We start from the raw sequence: 23,050 nt of genomic DNA, 5'->3' as shown, positions 1-23,050 counted from the left end.
GGTGCAAATACCTCCCTGTAATGACTCTGGTCTAATCTTCCTTCAAATTACTGCTTCCCTGTATCCAACTTTAATTGTATCCATTAGTCTGGGCAGAGTTGGACCCAGGGCAGGCTGCTAAACCTTATTCCACAGCAACTTTCTCAGTGACTCCGTGGGGCCAGGACATTTGGTTCAGGCCTCACAATGGAAAAACTGAATGGGGAAGCAGCAGGCAGGCGCAAGCAGATTGTAGAAGAGGAAGTCAAGGTCTGAAGGGTGGGGAGGTGAGAGATGGCTGGAGACAGCAGCAGGTAAAGTGCAGAAATCAGCCGAGCCCTGGCAAACCCCACCAGCTGTTTGTGCTCCAAGGCAGGAGAGGGGAGGGAAGCGGGACTTTGTCCACCGTTGCACCCCCTCCCCGGCTCCAGCCTGTGGGCTGCAGAGCCTCCCCAGCCCCCTCACCTCCTCCAGGCTGCAGACGGTGCCTCGGCACTTGCCCATGTGGCTGGTGAAGGAGGAGGTGGTTGGGGAGCTCAGATCCTCCAGAGTCTGGGAGATGAAGTCTTGGACGGAGATGAGCTCCGGCATCCTGAAGGGCATATGCAGGGTGCTGCGGGTGGGTGATAAGGACTGGCCAGCAGGAGCGGAACGTCCGGCTCCAGGAAGGGGAACTGCTGAGAACACCGCAAGCCTGGAAGGAAGTGGTCAAGGCAGCTGCTTCATGCAGGGAGAGCAACAAACACACAAGAGCAGATATCCTAGCCCAGCCCCACCCAGGAGCTATCCCCTTGCCCAGCCTAGCCTCACCCCAAAGCTGCCACCCTGCGTGCGTGCACACATACTCTCTCTCTCTCTCTCATATCCTGGAGCTGCTTCCCAGCCCATCTCAGACACACGCCCCCCCCTCAGAGCTGCCCCCCATCCCATCAGACACACAGACACAACCCAGAGCTTTCCCTTCCCAGTACCCCCATCCACCCCCCCCCCCACACACACACCCAGGAGCTGCCCACACCAGCCACCCATCTCAGACACACACACACACACACACAACCCCAGGCTGCCCCCACATCCCATCCCTTCCCAGACACATCCCCCACACACAGAGCTACCCCTGACACCTCCCATCGCACTCCGAAGCTGCCCCATTCCGGCAGCTTTCTGGGAGCCGTGCAGAGCCGCGTAGGGAGCCTGCCTGCGCCACCAACCAGACTTTTAATGGCCCAGTCAGTGGTGCTTATTGGAGCCGCCAGGGTCCCTTTTTGACCAGGCGTTCCAGTCAAAAACCAGACATCTGGCAACCCTAACCCTGCCCAGACCTGCCCTTCATCCCAGAAACCCCCCCCCCCCCCCCGCCCCCATCCCAGACACACTCATCCCCACACACTGTGGCATTGCCCCCTCCAACCCAGACACCCTGTGATGGGTGGACTAGGCCCTGAAGCCCCCTTCTGGAGGCCTGGTGGCTCTGCCACACCCCGCCCCAGAAAAGGGAAGTAGAGAGCTCCTCTGTGCTGCCTAGACCAGCTGTGCGGGAAGCAGCCAATCAGGGCCCAGCAGGCTAGTATAAGTAGCGCTGCCGTGCCAGAGGTGAGGAGTGTGGATGGCTCTGGGCTGGCTGCTGGGACTCCACCCAGACAGAGCCCGGAGGTAAGGGTGAAGACTGTGCTGGAGCCATGGGGGTGGCCCAGGGGATTGTAGCAGCAATGCAGTGTATTTAAAGGGACATGGTGGATGGCTGCTATGTATAGGGTCCCTGGGCTGGGACTGGAGTAGAGGGCAGGCCTGGGTCCCTGCCACCAGCCAGTGGGAAAGTGGCCTGGACTTTGTTACACCCTAGAAGGGGAACTGATCTCTTTTAGGGGTCCAGCTGAAGAGCTGGGACTAGAAAGGCCCAGAGAGGTGAAGAGCCTCTAAGGAGAGAGCCCTGGGGGACATGGCCCACACCAGGGCTGGGACTGCTTAAAGAGCAGAAACAACTTGAGAGAGCCCAGAAGGGGCTGAGAGACAGTTTGGATCAGGGTACTGTGATAGGCCCTGCTGGACTGATTGAAAAGTGATCTCCAGGACAGGGCTGCAGATCGAAGCACCTTAGAGAGTGCTGAAATAGGCCCCCTGTGGGACTTATACCCCGGAAGGGGTTTGGTTTGCTTTTATCACACACACAGAGTGTGTGAACCTTGGCTGGAGGGCTGAGTCACTGAAGACACACCACAAACAGGTAGAGAGAGAGTGCAGGCACGTGCACTTAGCCAGTGGGGTGCTCGTGGGAGGTGAGTGTGACTCTGTTACACCCCTGCACCCCCATGGGTGGTGAGTGAACCCCCCTTTGGGAGGCTAGTCTGCTGGCCCTCCCTCCCACCCTGTGACTAGAGGAGCCCCAAGGCCACCAGCCTGGAGCTGAGCCCATGTTGGGCTGGCTTCAGGGTAGAGTACTCAGTCTTGCCATGCGTGCAGGGGACTGGACTAGATGACCTCCCAAGATCCCTTCTAGCTCTATGATTTTAGAGCCGGGAGGAGGGCAGGGCAGGGCCGGGCCTCCTGGGGGAACATGAGCGGTGGGGCCACGGCCTGTGTCAAGGGAGGCTTAGCCTGCACTGGCCTTCAATAACTGCTGCCCATGCCCACCTCCACAGAGCTGCCCCACCATCGCAGACACCATCCTCCAAGCTGCCCCACCATTGCAGACATATACCCAGATACCACCCATGCCCCTTGGCACTGCCCCCTGACTCCAGACACCCACACACTACCCTTCCCAGAGCTGCTCCCCTGTATAACAAACTCCCGGACATTCTCCACTCTACAGCTCCAGAGAGATTGGCTACACCAGTCAGGGATGGGCTGCTGAAACCCACCAAATCAATCTGGCACACACCAGTTTCTGTCTCTGACACCGCCAAGAAAGCAGACAGAAGATAACAGGTTTCCACAAGGGAGCTGAATATTTTTACCAGCATCCTACTCCTCACACTGATATTCAATAAGAAAACATCAAAGAGTGCTATCAAGAAAGTGCAAAGGCAGTTCTAATAACAAAATCTAAAAGGGAAGAATGGATTAGCGAAGCTACTTGGGCATCAATGGAAAGGAGAAGTGTAAAGCAGTGATACTCAGACCTCAGTGGTTCAGGAGCCAAATTAGCGATCAACATTACCCAAAAGAGCCACAGTCGTGTCGAAATCCCATTGTGATCCCGGGAGACCCTGCCTAACCCCTGAATGCTGTGGCTTATGAAGCCATACACGGGCTACCTTGACAGCAGCAAGGAGCGGTTCAACAAGCTGAGCAAGTGCAGAAGAACTGTTGAGTGTGCTTTTGGCCACTTAAAAGCCTGCTGGCACTGCCTTTTTGAGAGGCTGGCCCTGGCTGATGACAATATTCCTATGCTTATAGCAGCGTGCTGTACGCTCCATAATATTTATGAAGGGAAGGGTGAAAGCTTCACTTAGGGCTGGAATGCTGAAGCTCAGCGCCTGGAGGCTGAATTTGAACAGCCAGAGACCAGGGCTATTAGAGGGGTGCAGCGTGGGGCCATAAGGATCAGGGATGCCTTGAGGCAGCAATGTGAAGCTGAAAGCCACTAATATGTGTTGCTATGCTCCGGAGTGCAGTGCTTGTAATGCTCGGAGACGATGCACTATAAAGGTTTAAGAAAATTGCCGGTTGCTTTGCAGGGCTCTGTTTACTTTCAATTCCTGGAATAACGATGGCTTTCAAACCAAAACGATTCTTTTATTAAAAAACAACAACTGGAGGAGAGAGACAAACAAAAAAACACATCAGCCCTGTGGAGGATGGGGGAAGGGAGGGTCCCAGGAGGAGGCGGGGTCCCGGGTTGGTTAAAGATTTGTGTATGTCCAGGTGTCATATACAACCTTGTCCTCTGGAGTGCAGTGCAGCGGTACTGTACTTCAGCAGGGCTACACTGCAGAGGGCCGGGTGTTGCGTGCAGTGGGTCCTGGGAGTCCGCAGGGCTGGACTGTGACGGGGAGGAGTGGAATGCCGCGGTACAGACTGGAGCCAGGAAGCTGATGAGAGTGTGTTGGTGGCGTCTAGGGGGCGAATGGGAATGAATTTTGCGACAGCGGCTGCAGGGGAGGGCAGGCACGTTGCTGCTCAGTTTGCAGTGCTAGTAGTTCTGGAGCGTGTCCGCTTGGCGCGCCATAACTTTCAAGAGCCGCTCTGTGGCTTTGTTCCGGCGCGCTGCATTCTCCTTTCGGTCCCTCTTCTCGCCGTCCCACCACTCCTTCAGTTCTTGCTTTTCGGCCATGAAGTGCATCGTGACCTCACACAGAAAGTCCTCTTCAGTTCTTCATGACTGCTTTCTAATTCTGTTCAGCCAGCGCTAACAAAGAGGGAGTCTGGGCTCCCAAGCTCGTATCTGTGAAGCCAAAATGCACATTTTACAGAAGCAGTATTGTTTGCAACACAGAGACACCGATTCAGTGATTTAAAACACAGCCACTATTCACATACCTGTCACTAACTGGCTGACCCCAGGCAAGCGCACATGAGCCGCAAGACCTCCAAAATGGTGAGTAACCGCAGGGGCAGGGGAATCAGTGTTTCAGGACTGTACTGGGCACTTGGCTCTTGGGGAGAGCCAGCACTATAGGGGGGGGCCTGATAATCATTATCGTCCCCACATTTTCCACAGGCTGTCCCCATTATGGAAGGTATCTCACGGCTGAAAGTGAGCAGGGAATCAAGGGAGGGTCTTCTCCAAGACTGTGGCTTCCGCCCTGGCCCTTATGCAGCTCATCTGTGTGCAACAATGGTTTCCCCTACCCCGCTTCAGTGATGGCAGAGTGGTGTGGGAAAGTTACCTTTAATGGGGCAAGAAACAAAGCAGCTTGCCAAAGAACCTGCAGCAGCAGATTGCCCAGTATCTCCATGAGAGTTTTGTGGAGATCTGAGGCATATTTCCATGAAGTGAGGGAATCGATCAACACCCTGTTCCGCCGCTCAGACTAGGCATGTGGTGGTATGCGCATCATACAGACGCAAGCCTGTTTCAACTCGCTTCAGTGATTTCCAAAATCAAAGCCACTTACCAGGGGCCTCCTCTCCTGTTTGCGCTTCGCCAAGCTCCAACAGCTGTGACTGGCTAGCCTCTTCTGGGGTAAAGAAGAGCTCCTGGGTGCATGCATCTCTGACCTCCAAGTTGTCCTGTGCCTCTGGGTCGCCCTCACCCTCCACATCCTCATCCGAGATTTCCTCCTCTTGGCTCGGTCCACTCTCGACTGGCATGTGAGCCACCAAAGTAACCACAGTGGCCTTCGCAGTGGAGGTGGCCAATGGCCAGGCTGTCAGTGGTACCAGACACCGAGTATCGCGTCCAGCTCTTTGTAGAACCGTCAGCTCATGGGCACAGCACCTGAGTGATGGTTTGCCTCCCGCGCCTTGTGGTAGGCGTTCTGCAGCTCCGTTACTTTGACCCTGCACTGCAGAGGGGCCATGACCAGGACACATTCTGTCATGCATCATGAAATCTGTCCATAGGTATCATAATTGCTATGGCTGGAATGCAGCCGGGACGGCACAGCCTCCTCTCCCCAAATGCTGATGAGGTCCAGCAGCTCGGCATTGCTCCAAATGGGGGATCGCCTGATGTGTGGAGCAGGCATGGTCACTTGGAAAGATGCGCTGAGACCACTGCACGCATCTCTGAGCAAACTGGAAGGGGACTTTCAAAATTCCCAAGGAATTTAAGGGGTGCGGCTCACGGTTGGTCACCAGAGGGCAGGACAGTAGAGTTCAAACTGATGACCAGAGAGGTGAGAACAGGCATTGTGGGACACCTCCCGGAGGCCAGTCACAGCCCTGTAATCGACCAGGGTGCCTACACTGGCACTGTGGCACTCTAGCCCCGTCTCAGAAAGCTGCATGCCTCTCATCGGGGTGTGTGGGTTTTGTTGTTGTTGTTTTTTAAACAGCGCTGCAACTGTGCAGTTTCTGCGCACTACGTGGCTTGTCAGTGTGTACACCGCGGGAGAAAAGAAAAGGGCATATATTGATCGAAAATGTGAAGAGCCTGAAGCTGCTAGTCAGAGAAGTGACCTTGCAGCCTTGTGGAAGACATTCAAAGTACTAGAACAGGAAACTTTAGCAGTACTGGAGGCCCTATTAAAAGGCAAATGGCAAGCCCCTCAGGTAGACTTGGCAGAAGTCAATTTTTATGTTTTAAGTAATTTCAACAGCTAATATTGACGTTTATTTTTAAGCATTTTTAAAGATTTTTATCAATTTACATTTTTGTAGTTGTGGGCACTGCTTTTATAAGCTGTTGTGACAATTTGTGTTAACACTGTAGCCAGTGGCCTTGGAACAATTTGTAGAGCGGGGGTGCTGAGCCATTGAACCAAACTGTAAACGCTGTATATAATGGAAACCACTTCAAGCCCAGGGGTGTGGCAGCACCCCCAGCACCTGTTTCTTCTGCACACGGGTTATATTGGATTTGTGGCTGCTAACTGGGACAGATTAAGGAAGATGAAGGGACATTTCCATTGGCTAACAACAGCCGCTCAGGAGCAGCACTGACCGCAACCAGGTAGCCTGCGGCCCCCAGCCCAAGATAACTGTGTCCGCCCTGAGCTGTGTCAGGGTGACTAGTTCTTTCTTTAAAGGGAAGGGGGAGGAACTTGTGGGACTGCTGCAGCCAATGGGTAGGTGGCATCAGGGGCAGGGCGCTCGGGTCTGTGTGTCTCGGGACCGGGGGGAGGCACAAGGCTGAATCTCAGCATGAGTGGGCAGTGCCATGGATCTAACAGCCCCGCCGCAGCCCTGGGCCTTCCTCTCAGCACTGCTGCTCCCCGGGGCGGCGGGTGAATAGCGGGCCAGGGAGGCGGCTCCGTGGGTCCCCACCAGCTCCTTTCAACAACATGGTGTAAGGGCCAATCAGGCAGAGCCGGTTCCCAGCAGGGTAATTCTTCCCCCCCCCGCCCCCCCCGCCCCGATACCACTGAGCCACTGGTGGGGACGGGTCTGACGGAAGTGCTCTGATCTTTCATTCTCCATTGCAGTTCTCTGCGATTCACCCTGGATCATCCTGGGGCTCTCTTCTCTTCTCTTCTCCCTTGCCCTCCCACCTTGAGTTACTGCCTGCTGTGCCCATCACTTAATTAATTCACTAACTAATAAATTAGGTCAAGCCATTAAAAAAGGAGGAGGAATTAGCACTTTAACCATCCAGCAAAAGGCATTATTAGTAATATGCACTCCATTGCACAAGTTTTAAAATTAATGATATATTTGTAAATACTGTAATTCATGAAATAATAATGTTTCTCAGGCAACTGAGTGCAGCATATATACTAGACCGTTTGTTATGCATCTAATGCAGGAAATCAAAAATATTGTGCGACTTGGTGGGCCTAACTAGTCATTTAAAAAAAAATTAAGAAGGTGGCATGGCTCAGAAACACAGTGCGTGCGCTGGGTTACCACAGCTTCTTGGTGGGGACAACGCTATGCCAGGGAACCCTGAATGAGTTTTGTCTGAACCTTACCTCTCTCAGACTTGTACTCCTGCCCTATGGCCAAATGTGCAATGAAGAAAAATGTGACAGACGCTGCAACAAACAACACCAAATAAAAATCACCCATACCTCCCTTGTCCATTAACACCACCTAGTTTGGTACAATGAAAAATAAAGCAATTGGTGCCCGTTGCCCAACTCATAGCTAAGCAACAGAAAAGGGAGAACAATAGTGTTGCAGGCAGTGAAAATACCCTGGTGGGCTGTACCAGAGAAGGTGAGCTCAGGGGCGCTGGAGCAGTTTTTACAGTGGGGGTGCTGAGAGCCACTGAATCAAACTGTAAACCCTGTATATCATAGAATCCACTTCAAGCCAGGGGGTGCAGCAGCCTATGCGTGAACTTGCACCCCAGTTCGTACTTTAAGCCAGTGGTTCTCAACCAGGGGTATGCAGAAGTCTTCCAGGGGTACGTCAACCCATCTAGATATTTGTCTAGTTTTACAACTGGCTACGTAAAAAGCACTAGCAAAGTCTGTACAAACTAAAATTTTATATAGACAGTGACTTGTTTATGCTGCTCTACATACCATATCAGTGTTTCTCAACCTTGGGGTGGTGGGATGGGTTTGCGGGTTGCAAGTGCAGGGTTGGCATTAAGGGATGGCAAGATACATGCTGAAGTCAAAGTCTGAGCCCCACCATTCAGGGTTAAAATCAGACTCCTGAAAGGGGTACAGTAGTCTGGAAGCATTGAGAACCACTGCTTTAACCCTAATATTAATGGTGGTTCCACTAATTACTACCACTGTTACCTTGAAACTGTGCTGCTGGGTAATAACCTTTAAAAATCAAAAATACAATGCAAATAAAACACATGCTACTATAAAAACAAAAACCAAAAGCAGAAAAAAGCTGAGGCCTGGCCTTACATAAGTAATTAACATGTGAATGGAGGCCTCGTTTTTTCAAAAAACAGAATTAGAAAAAAATTATTAGGTTAAAAACAAAATGTTTGTGCTAAAGATGATAAGTAACTAGGTCAGTAGGCTAAAAAGCAAAATGCCTAAGCCAACTAAAAGAAAAGAAAAAACACCCCAAAATTATTTACTATAAACTAAATAACAAAAAATAAAATAAAAAACCCCTTTAGATATTAGAGACTAAAGGATTGGCAACAGTGTGATTATTGGGTAAGATCTGAGTTATATATTGACCTGGCTATATGGCTGATCTCTTGGGATTAGAAGGACCCTTTGTTTGATGAAATTGGTTTTAAATAACCACTCATCATTAAGTCTGTTGTCTGGGTGGTGAAAGAAGGGCTGGGATGGCTAAGGAGACTGTTCTTTGGACTTCTTGTTAATCAGTGTGTTGAGACCGAAGTTTACTTTTGTTACTGGCATAGTGTACCTGATGGTAGAATAACCACCAGTCTGGAAGGTGTCTGCCCTATTTCTCAGCAGCATGTCCTGAGTTTGGCATCCTCAGCTGTGACCCACTGAGGCATGGTGCCAGTCAGTGACACTGCATCCTAACTAAGGCACATGTTATTCAAAACAATTTTGTTCAGTCAGATTACCAATATTGACTTCTGACGGCAATATTTGATAACCTACTGACTGGACCGTAACCAATTTATCTAAGAAACAGAATTTACAAAAAACAACTCAATCAGCGTCAACTACTGGCATATCCCAAATGGTGACAACCAGCAGTAAGGGTAACCTATAATATGAATGGACAGTACTGTGTAGTAATTAATTACAAAAGATTTATACATAAAGGTCTTATTTGTAATGTCACTACTCCAAATTTCTGTTTTACGCCTCATATACATAGCACTGTGAAACACGCTGTCATAATGCCTATCCCCGTATTTCAAAACACCTCTTAAACGACACCTATCAACTAAAGCCCGAAATCTAACATCCCCCAGGCCCACTATATATAAACACAATTGGGAAAAAAAACTGTTCACACGTTATCTGAGGGAATGTGCAAACCATTGAACATATGGAGCATGAATGTCTGGATGGTTAAAGCAAAATGGCCAAGAAACAGTGTTTAGGCCCCTGAGGCATCTTCAGGCCATATATTGTGCTTTTCTGAGATGATGGGTAAACATCCTCCCCATAAAAAGACAAAAAGCAGGGGAATGTAGTAGTGAGAGAGAGAGGCTGGAGCCCTGGGCCTTGTGCAAGGTCTGAGGCCTGAATGTATTGGGCCTTCCCCAGTTCATCTAGCACAGCAGTTCTCAACCAGGTGTCTGAGGCCCCTGGGGGGCCCTTGAGCAGGTTTCAGGGGGTCTGCCAAGCAGGTCTGGCATTAGAGTCACTAGAGCCCAGGTCAGAAAGCCGAAGCCCCGCCGCCCCTAGCCCTGCCACCTGAGACTGAAGCCGAAGGCTAAGCAACTTAGCTTCGTGTGACCACTGTAGCGTGGGACCCGAGGCAATTGCCCGGCTTTCTACCCCCAGTGCTGGCCCTGGATGTTATACAGGGGTGCTGGAACTATTTGTATAGTGGGGGTGCTGAGAGCCATTGAACCAAACTGTCAAACCCTGTATATGATGGAAAAAACTAGAAGCCAGGGGGTGAAGCTGCATCCCCAGTTCACCTAGTTCCAGCACTTATGCTTTCATATGCAGAAAAACAGTTGTGGCACCGGTGGGCCATGGAGTTTTTATAGCACGTTGGGGGGGCCTCAAAAAGGAAAAGGTTGAGAACCCCTCATCTAGCATCTCATCAATCCTAGCATAGGGTACATATCGAATTCAGATACTCTGTTTTCTTTGCGGAATACAAAACGGAATACTGTAGTCTGGTTTTGGGACCAGCAGGATTGGACCAGACCATTCGCTATGGGATTCCCAGTTGGAGCATGCTCTATAGTTCTTTTTTTACAGTGTCCCTTAGCCACTGTTATCCAGAAGTGGCCCTTCTGGGTTTAAGATGAATGTGGTATTCAATCAAATGGATTCTCCCAGGTCTGGTAGTGAAAATGTCCACAAAGTCCCTAACCAACTCACTGGCTTCCTCCTGCTGTACCTGGGACAGATTTTTCCCCTGTGGGTACCTCTCTGGGTCAGTCTGGAACAACTAGTTGGGGTCCTCCTCATCTAATTCTTGTGTCGGGGGTGAGTAAAGGGACTTCCATGGTTTTAACAAGTTAACATGGTATATTTCTCACCAAACAGATCTCATAGCCCACCTTTTCAATGTGCCTCAGGATCTCAAAAGGGCCTTGCCATTTGGCCTGCAGTTTGCTTTTGGAGGAGGGAAGCAGCAAAAACACTCAGTCCCCTGGCTTGCCTTTCTATTATGGTATTGTTCTTGGGAGCGCTGTACCACCTGGAAGTTCTCCTTGGCAAAGGTTCCTACTAGATCTAAACTTTCCTTAACTTAAGGACATACTGAATTATGTGAAGGGTTATGGTACTCTGTTCCTGCCATGACTCCCATAGGAGGTCTAGAATCCCCTGGGGTTGCCTCCCACATAGTCATTCAAAAGGTGAGAAGCCTGTAGAAGACTGTGGGACCTCTCTGATCACAAAAATCAGGTAGGGCAACATCTTGTCCCCATTCTGCGATTCAACAGTTATGAATTTTCAAAGCATTTCTTTTAATGTGAGGTTAAACCTATCTACCAACCCATCCATTTGTAAAAAGAAAAGGAGTACTTGTGGCACCTTAGGGTATGTCTACACTACGAAATTAGGTCGAATTTATAGAAGTCGGTTTTTTAGAAATAGGTTTTATATATTCGAGTGTGTGTGTCCCCACAGAAAATGCTCTAAGTGCATTAACTCGGCGGAGTGCTTCCACAGTACCGAGGCAAGCGTCGACTTCCGGAGTGTTGCACTGTGGGTAGCTATCCCACAGTTCCCGCAGTCTCCGCTGCCCATTGGAATTCTGGGTTGAGATCCCAATGCCTGATGGGGCTAAAACATTGTCGCGGGTGGTTCTGGGTACATATCGTCAGGCCCCCTTTCCCTCCCTCCCTCCGTGAAAGCAAGGGCAGACAATCGTTTCACGCCTTTTTTCCTGAGTTACCTGTGCAGACGCCATACCACGGCAAGCATGGAGCTCGCTCAGCTCACTGTCACCGTATGTCTCCTGGGTGCTGGCAGACGCGGTACTGCATTGCTACACAGCAGCAGCAACCCATTGCCTTGTGGCAGCAGATGGTGCAATAGGACTGGTAGCCGTCATCGTCATGTCCGAGGTGCTCCTGGTCGCCTGTGGGAGGTCGATCAGGAGCACCTGGGCAGACATGGGCGCAGGGACTAAATTTGGAGTGACTTGATCAAGTCATTCTCTTTAGTCCTGCAGTCAGTCTATTGAACCATCTTATGGTGAGCAGGCAGGCGATACGGATTGCTAGCAGTCCTATTGCATCATCTTCTGTCGGGCAGGCAAGAGATGAGGATGGCTAGCAGTCCTATTGTACCATCTTCTGCCGAGCAGCCATGAGGTGTGGATGGCATGCAGTCCTTCTGCACCATCTGCTGCCAGCCAAAGATGTAAGAGATAGATGGAGTGTATCAAAACGAGAAATAGACCAGATTTGTTTTGTATTCATCTGCAACTCCCCTCCCACCGCCCCCCGTCTAGGGGACTCATTCCTCTAGGTCTCACTGCAGTCACTCACAGAGAAGGTGCAGCGAGGTAAATCTAGCCATGTATCAATCAGAGGCCAGACTAACCTCCTTGTTCCAATAAGAACAATAACTTAGGTGCACCATTTCTTATTGGAACCCTCCGTGAAGTCCTGCCTGAAATACTCCTTGATGTAAAGCCACCCCCTTTGCCGATTTTAGCTCCCTGTAAGCCAACCCTGTAAGCCGTGTCGTCAGTCGCCCCTCCCTGCGTCAAAGCAATGGCAAACAATCGTGCATCTGAGTTGAGAGTGCTGTGCAGAGCAGTCACAATGGAGCACTCTGGGATAGCTCCCGGAGGCCAATACCGTCTAATTGTGTCCACAGTACCCCAAATTCAACCCAGCAAGGCCGATTTAAGCGCTAATCCACTTGTCAGGGGTGGAGTAAGGAAATCGATTTTAAGAGCCCTTTAAGTCGAAATAAAGGTCTTCATCGTGTGGACAGGTGCAGGTTTACATCGATTTAACGCTGCTAAATTCAACCTAAAGTCCTAGTGTAGACCAGGGCTGAGAGACTAACCAATTTATTTGAGCATAAGCTTTCGTGAGCTACAGCTCACTTCATCGGATGCATCCGATGAAGTGAGCTCATGAAAGCTTATGCTCAAATAAATTGGTTAGTCTCAAGGTGCCGCAAGTACTCTTTTTCTTTTTGCGAATACAGACTAACACGGCTGCTACTCTGAAACCATCCATTTGTGTTTTTTACTGAATGGACCCTCGAGACCACATCTCTTACATTAGCTGTGACATGAAGGCCGTACCCTGATCTGACAAGATGACTCTTGGGATCTCTACATGGGAGAACGCTTTCAGTCATCCAGTAACTATTGCCTGTGTGGTACAGAGTGCATGGCCACAGCTTCTGGGTACTGGGTGGTGTAGTCTACAATTACTAAAATAAATCAACATCCCCTTGATTCTATGGATCTGTCTAGTTCTAGGGATCTGTCATGGAGTAGGTACACCCCGTCATGGGGTGTCAGGTCATGTATGGTTAAAAGAAAGAGAGAGGCTATACCACAGCCAGTTAGGTCCTATGCTGGTGACCCAGATTATAACACATGGTAGTATGGCCTGTATGGCCGGAGTCAATAAAGCTGCCCATCTCCATGGGGCTGTGTGGCCTACTGGCTGGAGTCAATAAAGTCATCCACCTCCATGGGGCTGTGTTGGTCTGTTGGGGAAGTGGGGTGCCACCTAGTGTGGCACCTGGGGTAGGAGGACTTGGGCCCTTTCTGCTCCTTTGAGTCCTAGCCCAGGGCCCTGGCAGTGGCGAGGGTGCTCACCACTAAGTCAGTGGGGATCCCCCCGAAACACACTGACCTGTTCCCTGGTTCTCCACCTAGAGCAATGTCAGAGGCCTTGTCTGTACTAAAGGGAAAAGTCGATCTAAGCTACGCAATTTGAGTTATGTGAATAGCCTAACTCAAATCGATGTAGCTTAGAGCTACTTACTGTGGGGTCCACACTATGCAATGTCGATAGGAGACGCTCTCCCGTCGACTCCCCTTATTCTTCTCGATCAGGTGGAATACAGGAGTCGACGGGAGAGCGATCGGCGGTCGATTTAGCGGGTCTTCACTAGACCCGCTAAATTGACCGCTGATGCATCGATCACCACAGCGTCGATCCTCCAGTAAGTGTAGACAAAGCCCTAAGTCCCCTGGACTGCTTCCTACCCTGTCTTCCACAGCGGTGGCCCACAATTCCCCTGGGTCTCTGGGGTCCTCAGCCGGTGCAGCTCCTGATGGCTCAGTCCCCTCTCTGGGTTCCACAGGCAGCCTGGATTCTGTCTGGGGCTCGGCGCATCTTGGCTCTGTGGTTGGGGCCTGTAGCCACTCCCGGGAGAGAGCTTGCAACCTGCGTCCTTCCCCCTTCAGCAGCCTGCCAGACTGAGCTGGACTGCTTCCTTTTATATCCTGTCTCCAGGCTGAGTGTGCCCAGCAGAGGCGGAAGGATGTGGCCTCCTCGGCCTGCAGTGCACAGTTAACCCTTTCCGGGCTAGGGCAGAGTAGGTACACCCCATCACAGCGTCCAGCAAGGCCTACCCTGATCCACACAAATGGGATGTCCACTAGTGGGACTGGGAGCAGGACCAAGGGGCCCATTAATTGGCATTCTGGGCAGGACAAACAATAATCCTTGTTGTTGGGACCGATGTGGGAGATGCATGTTTGAATCCCTACTCTGCCTGATTTGGAGCAAGGAGTTAAACCCAGGTCTTCTGCTTCCCAGGAGAATGCCCTAACCACTGGCCTGTGGGATCCTTTGGGGTGGGCCCTCTCAACCTCTCCTATTGAAGTTGTTCCATTTTATATAAATAATTAAATCTTCATTGGGCCACAGAGAAAGTCAGAATGGTCAGAGCTGAAGAGCTGTGAGGATCTACGCTAATGGCTTTGTGGCCAAGGTACCCATCCAAGGCCCATTAGACACAGTGCCATAGAGTCTTATTCAGGGGACCATCAGACACAATGTGCCATGGGGCAGGAGTTCTATCCAGGGACCTCTAAGACATAGGGGCCTAGGGGGCCCATTCATGAGGTGATAGTGTACTCTCCAAGTTGGCCAAATGGAAGCACCCCTCGAGAAGCTGCCTGTGTGCTTTTTCTCTCCGTTGGCCCCTGGATGTTTCTCCTTAGCATCCTTTGCCTCCTTTCTCTGGTTTGTCCCATATAACCCCTCAATTGGTAAACACCTCCATGGTAGGCCAAGCCTGTTTGGGGGCAGAAAGGCCTAATTTGGCTTGTTACCAGTTGTTGGCAATTTTAGTTTTCTCTCAAAGTTTGTATAATATGCCCAGGTATCAAGGTGATAATGTCAAATTAATGAAATATATAAATATAAATATTGTCTTTACAATTTTAGCAGCATACCCAGCCAATGTATAGCTCCTGAGTGAAGAATCTTCTCTGAGCCCTTTTTATCTGAAATCTTGCAAAATAGCGTTTCTGCTCTGACTTCCAGTGCTTTCTACTTTTGGCGGAGTGGCCATGCCCCATGCATTTGGCTGCTGGCATTGTCCTCCTGGGCTCTACTTCAGGCTCTTCCACTAACTTTGAGTGATATTTTTAAATACTCAGAAGTGGCATAATTCTTCTTCTATTGAAATCAATAGTAAAACTGCATTGGCTCCAGTGAGAGCAGAGTTAGTCCAATGCCAACGCTTTTTGAAATTCTCCCCTGGCTGTGTGACCTCGGGCAAGGCACTGAACCTTTCTGTGCCTCAGTTTCCCCATCTCTACAATGGAGATAATGGCACTTACCCATCTTTGTAAAGTGTTCTGAGACCCTCGACTGGAAAGAGCTATATGATTCCATTTCAGGGGTATTATTTGCTATAATAATTTGATATTTCTGCTTCTGGGCCTGGTCCAAAGCATGAAGTGCAGGGATGTTGAAAATGAGAACAAAGAAGCATACCAAAAAAATACGGTAGCACTTCTGAGCCTCAGAAATAATTGAAATTCAGGTTGCTGGGACTGAGTTCAGCTTCAGTCTGGGGCAAGGGATCGAGTTCATTCTTATTTAATCTGAGCCAGTTCCTCCATCCCAGGGTCTCATTTAGAAAAACAATAGCCCATTTTCGTAATATACAGCAGAGATTTGTTTGTTTTATATTATCCTTTAAATCAGAATGCAGATGAGTTTAGTTTAACACATAGGACAGTTCTCATTTCTAAGTACCAACACCTTGATTATGTGTTATTTCTGTGGGGTTTTAAGGATGGGTCTTTAAAGGTATGCATTTCACTATTTAGTAAAAGATCACATTTACATGAAGCCATTTAAAGAACGAGGCCTTGTCTACACTTAAACAGTGCTGCAGCTGCGCTACCGTAGTGCTCAGTGAAGATGCTACTGTGATGTTCACCTGGTGTTATCTGGACCGGTGATCTGCCAGATCACTCCAATCCTCGACTCTGGGAGCCAGCCTTACCCTGCTCTGCTGTGAGAACCCCCACTCCTAGGCTGTTCACACACAGCCTCTGGCATGTCAGCTGCTTGGATTGTGCAACCAAATGACACTAGCCAATATCTCCAGTCCCAGACACAACCCTAGGAACCTCCGTCTTGCAGTGTCCAGTTATGCCTGCTGGACACTGCAAGCTTATATGCGTTCATCAATTTAACAAAGAAATGGATATGTAGCAGGCTTGTTATCCCAAGGGGAGTCTCTGACATGCTTCAAACCAAATGCACTGCTTCAGGTAGAATAAATAAGCAAATGTATTAACTACAAAAGCTAGATTTTAAGTGATTATAAGTCAAAGCACAAGTCAGATTTGGTCAAATGAAATAAAAGCAAAATGCATTCTAAGCTGATCTTAACACTTTCAGTGCCCTTACAAACTAAGATGCTTCTCACCACAGGCTGGATGGTTGCCCTTCAGCCAGGCTCTCCCCTTTGATCAGTGCTTCAGTCGCTTGGTGGTGGTGTCTGTAGATGGAGGTGGAAGAGAGAGGAAGAGCATGGCAAACATCTCTCCTTTTTATCATGTTCTTTCTTTCCTCTTGGCTTTGCCCCTCCACCCTTCAGGGTCATATGAGCATTACCTCATCGTAGTCCCTGACTGGCCAAGGGAAGGGGGGTGACTCACTCGAGAGTCCAACAGATCCTTTGTTGCTGCTTAGGCCAGTGTCCTTTGTTCCTGTGAGGTTGGGCTGGGTTTGTCCCATACATGCCCCAATGAGGTGTGAACTGCCCCTCTGTTCCTGGAGAGATTTGTCTGGGCTTGTTTTAAGCCAGGAGGATACGTTTTCAACCTCATAACTATATACGTGAAATTACAACCTATAACATTACTATAACATTACTGTAACAACAATGCTCAGTGCATCATTGAAGGTGGGAGGGATAGCTCAGTGGTTTGAGCATTGGCCTGCTGAACCCAGAGTTGTGAGTTCAATCCTTGAGGGGGCCATTGTAGGGATCTGGGCCAAAAATTGGGGTGATTGATCCTGCTTTGAGCAGGGGGTTGGACTAGATGACCTCCTGAGGTCCCTTCCAACCCTGATATTCTATGATTCTATAAGCCTTCTAAAGACACCCAGTATGACAAACTTTGCATTGGATACCATACAATCATATTATAAGGATGAACATGGGGGTGCAGGGTGTTCCCCAGAGATACAGGGTGTCACAGCTACCTACGCCAACAGGAGGCCTTCTTCCATCGACATAACGCTGTCTACACTGGAGGTTAAGTCAGTATAACTGTGTGGCTCAGGGGGTTTTCCACACCCCTGAGTGATTTAGTTATACCAGCATAACTTGCTAGTGTAAACCAAGCCTGTGACTGGGAGTTTTAGAATCCTGTCTCTCTGGCTCCCTCCATGCCTTAGGTTGACAGAAACTCTATTTTCCTGCAGGGGACACTGCTGCTTAATTCTGGACATAATCAGAACTGATAGGTAAGTTCTACAGTCAGGAACAGATTACAGAAATGGGGAAATCTGGAGAGGCATGAAAATGCTGTCTACAAAACAGGGACACAGTCCTTCTGTATTTCATGAGGCTTCAGTTCATTTGTTCAAGTGTTTGCATCAAACTGAAATTAACTTTATTTTCTAAAAGTGTAACGATAAATGCCTTCAAAATATGTTCTTTGTGTGAATGGATGTGTATGACTTTATTAGCAAAGTCCTTCAGTTAGCCAAACAAAAAAGCAACTTCACTGTTGCAATTATCAGGAAAAGATTCCAAGTCCAGAACTGTTTGAAATTTGTCTTATGAATCATAAGATATTTGAATGTATTTATTCCAACAGCTTCTGTACAAGATTCATACCGTTAGTTTTGTACTTTGTTCTGTTTGAATGTGAAGTTCATCTAAGGCTAATGTAAAGGTCGTATTGCCACTTTAAAAGGCATCCTCTGGAGTTTTGATCCTACAGAGTTGTTTCACATGAAGCAGAGTATGACTCATGCTAATGGAAAGGGTAAAGAAGATTTTTTTAAAAGAAATATATCGCAGTTAAATTAGTTTAGACAGCATGACATCAGAGAGTAATTAAATAGGTTTTTGTTGGAATTCCGTTTCCAATTCCTGAGTTCAGGTTTGTAAAAAATTTCTAAGCACCTGCAGGTCTCTGTGTGTGAAATATTTTCACTGGAAAGGATTCAAAACTTAAAAAAAAAAAAAAGAAAAAGAAACTTGTAACACAGAGGCAGCATTACGCCATTCTTCCTTCTTGGAAAAAAAACCCCTCAGATTTAAACAAGACTCCTTCAAGCTTTCAGTCAGTTTTACAGAAGAAAAAGGGGTGGTAAACCTTCTCTTTTCAAGAACAAGTTCTTTTTAGCTGCTAACTGAGGCCAGGAGAAGATTAGATCTGAATAAATGAGCATTTCCACTATGGGACTGGATACAAATGTTAAACAAACAGATTTAAAGTGTTTTAAACTTAAAAGAAAACTATTCCTGCTGACTTCAGTTTTTAATTTCTTTCATGTTTTCTTATGCCAAACTGGAGGAACCTTTTCTGATTTTTTCTTTAGTGGCATTCAAAGGAAGACCAGAGGATGAAAATCTTGCACTTTCTCACTTTATTGCTTTGGCACTTGACTTGGTTTTACCTGGTTTTAGTTTCTGTAGTGTTGAGTAATTCCGAAGCAGGTCAGAGTAATCCAGGATCCAAGTTAGGATTGTTAAAAGCAGAAGGAAAAGAGACAAATCCCTCGCCAAGGGCAGGTACCTTTAGGACTGGAAACCATGGATATAGTACTGGGACCTTAAAGGCTAGAGCTAAAAGCAATACTGTTCAAGCTGGAGCTCTCTTGGCAAAGAATAATGAATCAAAGAAGAGTCTCTCTAGAGAAGGGACCACAGACACAAAGGTAGGGCAGTCCCCAAACAGACAATCTGGAGTAAGGACAGTGACCCCAAAGGTGCAGAACCTTGGCAGCAAAGCCTCGCTCAGAAAAACTGGCACAGGCAATACTGATGCCAGTTCTTACAAAACCAAAAAGACTAAAGAGCCTGTAACACAAAGGGAACCTAAAGAGACTTTCAAACATCCCCCTATAACGCCACATGAATACATGCTCTCCCTCTACAGGACTCTCTCGGATGCAGAAAGAAAAGGCATTAATGGAAGTGTAAAACTGGAGACTGGACTTGCCAATACAATAACAAGCTTTATAGATAAAGGACAAGGTAAGAAAGGAGCTACTGCATTTATGAGTGTGTGTGTGTGTGTGATGCATGTCTGCATATATTGTTAATTGAAAAATAATGATCATTATCGAAAGAAAATAGCTTGACTGATTCGAATGTAATCAGAATCATGTAACTTATAGGCAGTTTTTGTCTTTTCCGTTTAAGCTTCGAAGATTCTTCTGGCAGCAGGGCATAATATTTGTATGCTAGCTAAGCAAAACATTTAGGGACAGATTTTCAAAGGCTTTTTGATGCCTAAAGATGCAGATAGGTGCCTAGTGGGATTTTCAAAAGCACTGGGGCACCTAACTCCTATTGAAATAAATGGCTGTTAGATGCCTAGGTGGTTTTGAAAACCCACTGGCTGCCTATCTGCATGTTTAGGTGCCTAAACACCTTTGAAAATATGACTCGGGGGCTTTTTTCATACTTAAACTACAGTAGTTGGTAAAATACCATTTTATTTCTTGTTAGCCATATGTCTACCGGCATATGGCGCTGTAAAGACAGTGCTATTTCTGTGCTTTTCCAGGAGCAAAACAAAGAGCTTCTTTGTGAAAATGCTGGCCTCTTCAAGGAGAGACCTGAGACTCTGTGGCACAAGTTTCTGATTGTGGAAAATTTTGAGAAAATTGAGCTAGCCTAGTGCACCCCTTCCTCCAATAAATGAAGAGGCTTCATTTCCTGTTCATCACGTAGCTTCTTATTGGTGAGATGGGCAGTGTCACAGATCAGGTGTTCACCTGACTGCTGAAGTAGGGCAATTCGAGCCCAATGCTGCTCTCCATAACATTAGGGTGTGTTTTTTCAGGGGTTTCAGTGAGCATGGATGGTGCCCATGGAGAGCAGCTCCTGGGACTGCTATGGATGAGAGAGCAATGGTGAGGCTGGCACCTGACAATCCAGTCCAGAACGGGGACACCGAGGGCAGTTAATGATCACAATTTGGCTGCTGTAGAGAAATGGGATGCTGTTCAGCAGAGCTGCATTCCAGATGAAATTCTTGATTTTCCTTTGGAAGGCAACATCAATGTAACATGCTGAATTTAAATAGCCATGTTTCTTAACAATGCTTCTTATCAACCTTACCAGGCAAATGAAACAGTGGTTCTGGGGTTATATTTTTTTGCTCCATCAGAATAAGTTGAGCCTTGTGTAGTTAATAAAGCAGTTGTCCTGGTGCCTGGCAGTTCCTGGAGGATTTGGGTTTTAAAGGACAAATTCACCATTGTACTGTCTATTGGTGAAATTCACCCCTGTACAGGGGGCCAGTATGAGGTCCAGGCACCACTTAAGCCCCACTTCAGTCCTATGTCAAGAATGTAAGTGGTGGCTATGCACTGCGATGGCTCACACTTGAAGGAGAAATCTCTGCCAGTTGGCTAATTGATACTTTGGGGCCAGAAAACACACACAGGTGAGATGACATTTCTTTGGCTGAAACAAGAAGAGTTCAGAATGCCATTTCACTACTGAGTCATTAAGCTCCTCTGAGTCTCAGCTCAGAGCAGGTTTTTATGACTGTCTCCGTGTTGGTTAAAAGGCTCTTTATTATGACTTCCAAGACTGTGGGCTAATAGCGAGTGATCTTGTGAGTTTGTGAGCAAACTTCAGAAGTAACAGGAGGAATTTTAGAGCTAATACTCATTCTTGTTTACAATGAACTTAAAAGTGTCTGCGGTTTTTGTTTTGTTTTAGATGACCGAGCTCCAGCCATAAGAAAACAAAAATATATTTTTGACATCAGTGCATTAGAAAAAGATGGTTTGTTGGGGGCAGAGCTGCGGATATTAAGGAAAAAGCCCTCTGAGACCTGGAAGCCTCATTCTCTTGGGAAAACTTCCCAAGTGAAATTGTTCAGTTGCCCCACAAACAGACAAGCAGCAACTCTCCTGGACTCTCGCACTGTCAGCACTGCAGATACACCAAAATGGGAAGTATTTGACATTTGGAAACTTTTTAGGAATTTTAAAAACTCAGTTAACTTGTGTTTCGAACTCGAAGCTTTTGATAGGGGGAGAGCTATTGATCTGAGGAGTATGGGATTAAATAGAACAGGGAGGCAGGTCAATGAAAAGGCTCTCTTCTTGGTATTTGGGAGGACAAAAAAAAGGGACCTGTTTTTTAATGAAATCAAGGCGAGATCAGGCCAAGATGACAAAACTGTTTATGAATACTTGTTCAATCAGCGGAGGAAGAGAAGAGCTCCTCTAGCAACGAGGCAAGGGAAGAGGCCCAACAAGAACCTGAAGGCAAGGTGTAGTAAAAAAGCTCTCCATGTGAATTTTAAGGACATGGGCTGGGACGACTGGATAATAGCCCCTCTGGAATATGAAGCTTATCACTGTGAAGGGCTTTGTGAATTTCCTCTTCGATCTCATTTGGAACCCACCAATCACGCAGTTATCCAAACGCTAATGAACTCAATGGACCCAGAATCTACTCCTCCGACTTGCTGTGTTCCGACCAGACTGAGTCCGATTAGCATTCTCTTTATAGACTCTGCAAATAACGTGGTCTACAAACAATATGAAGACATGGTAGTGGAGTCATGTGGTTGTAGGTAGCAGCACAATCCCTCCCATTAACACATTAACAAAGATAATTGACAAGAACCTCTTCTCAAACAAGAGTAACTAATCCTCTTATCCCTAGCACACTTATGGTTTAACAATGGTAATAAGAAACAATCTGCTAAACTCTCACCGTGTCTGTATGTCTCTTAGTGGTAGACACATTTTAGCAGTAGTTCAATGCTGTCACCCTCCAAACTTAGCCCAGAATGGGGCTTTGAGTAAAGAATTCCGTAATCACAAGAGAATTGTTCTCACTAAAGATCACTTCCAAGGAAATTAAATTCCATACCACAAAAAGCTCTGCTGTTTTAATCCCTAAGGATATTGTTAAATGTAAAGTTAATAAGCTGCATATACACCTCTAAAAAAACATTACTGTTCCTTTAAATGTTGTTCTTAAGACAAGTCTGAGTCCCACTTCCAATATCTTCCTCACCATGTCCATTAGGAAACGTTTGAAGAGAATACTAATGTCTGTAAGAGAAAGCAATGTCCCTAAACACTCAGAGTTTGGTGTAAATAGTTACACTGTAAGATGAACTTTTCCAATTAGCTCTTAAAATTATGTGTATATGAAAAAAAATCATTAAATATAATGTGTTGATTTAGTATTTGATTGTACATGGAGCTAGATAAATGCAGAAGCATATTTGTTTCAATGTATGTTTTGTTCCAAGCTTCACCTCTTTCTTAACTATTCACTCTATCCACTGGTATGTTGCAAGTTGTATTACTCTGTATAAGGTTCAAGCTGTTCTCAAGTGCTCGTAGTAAAATTACTCAATAACAGCATAAAATGTAATAAATTATTGACACAGTGCTGTGGTGTAGCCAGCTCTCTTCATCTGCACAATTATAATGTTACTAACATCCTTTGTTTTGAATCCTGTACAATAAATACAATGGAAAGGGAGCTGTCAGTAAGGGTGCTACTCGTATCGATACCATCTTTGTGTGCCTACCTTTGATCGCCTCCAGTTGCACTTGTTCACCGTGGAAGTATCAGAAGAAATATTTACTACGAGAATGCATGATAGTAGAGTAAAGGGTTTAGTAGCTGAGTCTGGGATGAGAGTGGTGATTGCAAATGAGTGCCATTAACCTTTACTGCACTGTATTTTGTGCATGCTGCATCTGTTGTAGAAATATTTTAAGGTATGAATTTGTCTTGGGACTATTTTTTTT

General features: G+C 47.3%; 2 protein-coding genes across 3 annotated transcripts in view; one reads left to right on the top strand and one right to left on the bottom strand.

The window, feature by feature from the left end:
* LOC102931959 (arf-GAP with SH3 domain, ANK repeat and PH domain-containing protein 1) overlaps nucleotides 1–692 on the bottom strand; it is a 101,022-nt gene extending 100,330 nt beyond the window's left edge. The window contains exon 1 of one of the 2 annotated variants that reach the window (XM_037915630.2): nucleotides 445–692. In XM_037915630.2, the coding sequence (XP_037771558.1) occupies nucleotides 445–582 (138 nt within the window). In that variant the 5' untranslated portion in view covers nucleotides 583–692. The remainder of the gene's footprint in view (nucleotides 1–444) is intronic. The other variant, XM_037915629.2, reaches the window with a different exon arrangement.
* A 17,655-nt stretch (nucleotides 693–18,347) lies between these two features.
* Nucleotides 18,348–22,777, top strand: GDF5 (growth differentiation factor 5). The gene is made up of 2 exons (XM_007053922.3): nucleotides 18,348–19,286; nucleotides 20,988–22,777. The coding sequence occupies exons 1-2, from the start codon at nucleotides 18,653–18,655 to the stop codon at nucleotides 21,854–21,856; spliced, it is 1,503 nt and encodes a 500-aa protein (XP_007053984.1). The 5' UTR covers nucleotides 18,348–18,652; the 3' UTR covers nucleotides 21,857–22,777.
* The last annotated feature ends 273 nt before the right edge of the window (nucleotides 22,778–23,050 follow it).

This window comes from Chelonia mydas, chromosome 13 (assembly GCF_015237465.2).
Source record: "Chelonia mydas isolate rCheMyd1 chromosome 13, rCheMyd1.pri.v2, whole genome shotgun sequence".
In the NCBI taxonomy this organism is placed as follows: Eukaryota; Metazoa; Chordata; order Testudines; family Cheloniidae; genus Chelonia; species Chelonia mydas.
The sequence above is the reverse complement of the archived record's forward strand: the minus strand, read 5'-3'. Positions and strand labels throughout refer to the sequence as shown.

What these genes read in the sequence shown, in the direction of transcription:
- GDF5 (XM_007053922.3), top strand. Translation starts at nt 18,653, where the DNA reads ATGAAAATCTTGCACTTTCTCACTTTATTGCTTTGGCACTTGACTTGG. An exon ending in CTTTATAGATAAAGGACAAG is followed by an intron (nt 19,287 to 20,987) that starts GTAAGAAAGGAG and finishes GTTTTGTTTTAG; the next exon opens with ATGACCGAGCTCCAGCCATA.